Source organism: Giraffa tippelskirchi, chromosome Y, assembly GCF_054371585.1.
Source record: "Giraffa tippelskirchi isolate mGirTip1 chromosome Y, T2T-mGirTip1v1.2.pri, whole genome shotgun sequence".
Lineage (NCBI taxonomy): Eukaryota > Metazoa > Chordata > Mammalia > Artiodactyla > Giraffidae > Giraffa > Giraffa tippelskirchi.
In genome coordinates this window covers 15,663,754-15,669,037 of record NC_137290.1, presented here as the reverse complement: position 1 = coordinate 15,669,037, position 5,284 = coordinate 15,663,754, and the positions used below count along the sequence as shown (strand labels likewise).

The 5,284-nt window shown below is 37.9% G+C and overlaps 1 protein-coding gene across 1 annotated transcript; it reads left to right on the top strand.

Moving 5' to 3' along the window:
* Positions 1-264: 264 nt before the first annotated feature.
* On the top strand, positions 265-2,148 carry LOC145537546 (heat shock transcription factor, Y-linked-like). Its single transcript, XM_081568247.1, has 2 exons — positions 265-911; positions 1,343-2,148. The coding sequence occupies exons 1-2, from the start codon at positions 399-401 to the stop codon at positions 2,072-2,074; spliced, it is 1,245 nt and encodes a 414-aa protein (XP_081424373.1). The 5' UTR covers positions 265-398; the 3' UTR covers positions 2,075-2,148.
* The last annotated feature ends 3,136 nt before the right edge of the window (positions 2,149-5,284 follow it).

Below are 5,284 nucleotides of genomic sequence, written 5' to 3'. Positions count from 1 at the left end.
ATGTGTATAGAAGGGTGATCAATCACTTTTATTTCAGGAACCAAGTAGACTTATTGATGTGATTTTTCTGTGTAAAAATTCTTTAGCAATGACAGTTTGCAGGTTTCATGTTTTTGGTTACTGTTTATGCAAGCAGCCTTTATTTTAAGTTGATGTAGAAGTAAACACTGGTTGAACATTGCCCTTCAATTGCTAGAAGACCAGTGACTTTATGATGTCAGCGCTACTCTTCAATTGCTAGGAGACCAGTGACTTTGTGATGTCACAGCTTTTTGACTTTGAGAACCATGCTGATGGTCTTGAGAGTTTATCTCTGTACGCCAGCCAAGCAGCATTTGAAGTTAGAGTGTGTAAAGTCAGACAAATGAGAAAAGTATCTGAAGAAAGATCTCTCTGAGATGGCACACATTCCTTCAGAAATTCAAGATGTGCTTCGTAACGATGTATCAAGTGGTTCCAAAACCTCCATTGGATCGTCTTCGTGTGATTACACACTTACTGGGGACTCAGTTTTGAGATCTATGATTGAAGAATATGCTTTCCAGGCTTTGTCTAAGGAAGCTGGGATAAAAAGGCCACCCTACACATTTTCTGTCTCTGAAAGAAATGAGTTGAATGATTTTCTTTCCCTCACTTTTCCACAAAAACTCTGGGCTATAGTTGAAAGTGATCAGTTTGAATCTATTTGGTGGGAAGAGAGTGGCACTTCTATAGTGATCAACGAAGAACTCTTCAAGAAAGAAGTCTTGGAAAGAAAGGCCCCTTTCAGAATATTTGAAACTGATAGTATGAAAAGTTTAGTTAGCCAGCTTAAACTTTATGGGTTTAGTAAAAAGCGACAAACTTTTCAAAGATCTGCTTCACTCCCTGACTTTCTGGAAGAAGAAAACAATGTCTCTGTTTTGAGCAAGGTAATCCAAAATTTCCACTTACTGTCAATATGTAAGATTAAATCATGTGACTTAGAAAGCATGTTCACATATGTAGCAAAAACCGAATTTAAAATTGAGATAGCAAACTGTTGAACACGTTTTATTTTTTGAAGTTGAGAACAGCTGGAGGTTAAAATATTTGATACTTAATACACTCTCCTAGCAACTTGAAATCAGATACATGTCCTCAAGCTACTTTAAGTGGTATTTACTGTATATATACAACATATTTTTTAGTTGAGGAGCATACTTGTTTCTAACATGTAAGGTGTTAAAACTACTAATGGAGGTGTTGTCTTTGATTCTATTTAATTGGCATCATTAAAGGAATACATTTTTATAGTTTAACTTTGCTTGTCAGTTTTACCTTCGTTTATAAAAAACTAAATAATTGTATCCTTTGATTTTAGTTACAGATCTACCATAATCCAAATTTCAAAAGAGGCTATCCCCAACTTTTAGGAAGAATGAAAAGAAGAGTTGGGATTAGCAATGTGTTTCCGAAATCTTCACTAGTTCCAGATTACGAGAAGAAGCATGTTAAAGCAAGGGTCAACATAGATGATCGTAACTCTGGTTTTCATGCTCAAACTAGTGGAGAGAGTCCATTTTCAGCTTCCACCAGTTTAAGTGTGCCTTTCCCACAAAAGACTTATACCAGCCAGATAGTCCCTAAAACAAGCGCCCTATTTCCGCGTGACTTTCCTTCCCCATCAATATCAGTTAGACAAAGAGAACAGAACGTGGTAGATCAACCTGCTGTTTTAAACCAGTTGAGCATTTTTAATTGGCACTTCCATAGCACCTACACTCAAGCAAATGGCCACGTTGAGGACTTTGCTACTACCGCTACATCTACGTCTCAGAACCACATCGTATCTCCATTATGGAGCAGTTCTTTTGGACTGATGGTGGAGCCTTCTACATTTCCAGACAGGTATAGCGATATGTCAGCCCATGACAGTCCTCTTCCTAACCAGCAACAGAGAGGCAACTCAAGGTCCCCAGTGCCAACGATCGCTTATACACCCACCTCCACTCTTTCAAGTCAATTCATCAACGATATTCCTTATGTGAAAACCATGCTAATTAAAACTGACCTATCAAATAAGTATCAGCTTATGGAACCTAATGAAGATTAAAATTTACGTTGGGAGATGTCAACAAATACCCACAATTCTTGTATTTGAACAATAAAGTTACACGTTCCTCTGCACAGTTTTGTTTTCTATTTTGAAGCAATGAAGAGTAAATTAAGGCTTTATTTCAATGTCTGGCTATTTCTCTGCACTCTTTTATAAACTCTTCAGTTCAAGAAAACATCCGTTAGGCATCCGAGGTAAATGGCACCTAGCCTATTGTTTCTAAGCAAGAAAATGAGAACAAAGGGAAAAGAGGTAATGGATGTAAAGTGATTTGGGAAATCATCCCTGCTGAAATGAATGGGTGTCTAAATGAGGATGGTACGGGTGAAGGAACACATACAAATAAAATCAAAACAAGTGCACCTACACAGTACGAACCTTAGTGCGTTCACAGTTACATGATATTCTATTACGTATCGGTAGAGTCTTAAGATAGAGAAGGAAATGGTGCCCCGCTCCAGTATTCTTGCCTGGAGAATTCCGTGGAAAGGGGCTCCTGGTGGGCTGCTGTCCATAGGGTCGCACAGAGTTGCACACAACTGAAGTGACTTAGCAGCAGCAGAGTCTTAAGACATTAGACAGGAGATTGTCTTCATTCTAGAAATTCATTTCATACTTGAAAATATAAATATTGTAGCATGTCCAAAATTAGGAGAACCGTTATACCATCACTGTGATACCAACGATTACAGGACATAATCAGTGACTGGACCATGGCCAGCACAAGATAGGTATTTTACAAGTGGTACTGTATAGGGTCATTTTAGCTCTGCTCTCCTTAAGGCGTACCTTTATTTCCTGCCACCATGATTCCACCCTATATTTCCTAATGCATATTTAGATTTTGCTTATCTGTTCCCTCAGAGACAAAATAAATTCCTCTGGTGATTGCAGCACCTCAGGATGGTTAACAAGTTCTTTGAAGACATGATATTTGTTTTCCGTAGTAGTTTCAGTACCATTCTCTTACACCGTGCTTCTGGAGCTACAATCACACACACTGCTTTCAGATGTGCTAAGCCCCTTCTCACAACTTTGCCTCAACTCTTTCTTGGGGTTGGAAGGAACCTCTGTTCGCCCTCCTACCAAGGTGAGCACGGATATCAGGTCTTCAATGTGTTTGGGGTCTACCCTCTTTTCTTTGTGTATCTTTCACATCAGCTAAAACGTGTACTTACTGAATTATCAACAAGGAAATGTAATCACGAATCAAATGCTATATACATTACTCAACAACATCCTATAACCTGCACTATTATCATAATTGACCTTTCCTACTTACTGAGAATCTTTTCCCGGTTGATAAATATATATCTTATATGTTCATGAATGTCAAATGTGGGAATTCAAATTATAAAATGATTGCTGCTCTCATGAAGTTTACAGTCTATAACAACCCATACTAGTCATGTTGTTTCAGGCCCCAGTTCCCTAAAATTCAGTAGTAGTTATAGAGATATTTATGAAAAAAACAAACAAACAAAAAAGAATCATTCATTTTAATTCTCTAGAAAAGTCATGGAGTAAGGAGGGATCAAAATCAATGGCTGATCCTTCACATAGTTCACAATGAAAGAAGATGAGCAGAGTGTCTGCCAGTTGGACCCCCCAGACTGTCATGAACACTACCTAGAAATCTTGGCAATCTCCACTTTGTGGCCATTTCTTTAGACAGTAGTAGCAATATCAAGTCATGGCCCTGTTTTGGTGTGGTAACCCACATAGGACAACACCAAGTTAAGTTCACCGTTCTCATGTTTGGGGCTAATGCAGAGTGAAAGCTGTGGACTATTTGTGTAGATAAGGGAGGTGTCCAAACAGCACACGCTTTTTCTTTCACTGAAAACTTTCATTAAATTTGGCTGAGAACACTATACTTTAGAGAGGTAAGCATTTTGCAGCAATTGTAAGAGTTATTGAAATCGGTGTCCTTAGTTATCCTTTCAAGCGCAAAGTCCAATGGTCTGGTTTTCGATTTCAGGCATCTTACTATGGAGCCAAATTTGCATGCTTTGAGAAATAGCACCTTAAAAGCAATCACATCTTCTATTTCATTGCCGTGTACTGATTATTCCTGCTCACTCCCTTTGATCTTCTTTTCCTGTTCTGCTTTGAGGGGCAGGTCCTTCTCAAAAAGAATAGGATTAATTCCCTTAGTGCTCTGTGGTAACTTGGAAAAGGCATGGATAAGGACATGCAATATATTATGTGGGAAAGCTACTGTTTTTGTTCCCTCCTGAAAACATAGTATTAAATTGTACCTCAATTGTCCTACCACGGGAAGCCTGGTTACATGATGCATTACCTTGGTGATCAATTCCCATATGGCTTTAACATATCAGTACCTTTAATTCTCAAAAGCTTATAGAGAAAGTATCTCAATACAGTAGGGAAATATTATACATGAGTTCAGTGTTCTTTCCCGTACTTATTTATTTTATAATTTGTGCCTAAAATAGTAAAAGTGAGAACAAAAATTCAAGTGAGTTAACGCAGTGAGTTAAACACAGAAGATTGAGACAAGAAGTAGAAAAATTGATGGGAGAAGATCAGAGGATGAAATTGGGTGCTTATAGTGGAACAAGCAAATGTGTAACTGCAGGGCCTAAATAGCTCAATATGACTTCACTATTGTTACCCTACAAATTATTTTCATTTTAGCAAATCACAGAATAGTCTTACATGCAAAGTACTTTAAGATCCCATGGAATGCACAACAAAGGTATATCTTTTAAAGCATTCTGATTTAAAATGTCGCTAGAGACATATCATTCAAGTAGAAAATGATTTCCAAAATTAAGCCTAGAGACAAGTATCAGAGAAACTTTGGGAAGTTCATAGGTGTCCTCCAGTGAGTCCTTGGGTTTTCTTTTCTTTTTGTAATTGTGTTTAAGCATACAAGATCGTGACTGTGCTTGTGTGTGTGTGCATCAGATTAAGAATGTGAGTGTATGTCTGGGCTCTCTTTTGGACTTTTATGTTAGAAATTTCAGCTGAAGAAATAGTTCATTCAAAAATACAGCCAGGCACAAATTAAACTGCCCATTCAAAACTCTTCTTTCTCTTTTCAAAGTGCAAGACAAATGGATGCGTCAAAGGTTGAAAGCATTTCAATAATAACCAAGCTCCTCCGCCCAAACATAGTTAAAAACTATGGTACTCTCCCAATCAACCCAGCAAAAGATGCGTGGGACCTTAGGTATCTAT

Coding starts and splice junctions, on each gene's coding strand:
- LOC145537546 (XM_081568247.1), top strand. CDS start 399: ATGGCACACATTCCTTCAGAAATTCAAGATGTGCTTCGTAACGATGTA. Junction 912..1,342: donor ATGTCTCTGTTTTGAGCAAG/GTAATCCAAAAT, acceptor CTTTGATTTTAG/TTACAGATCTACCATAATCC.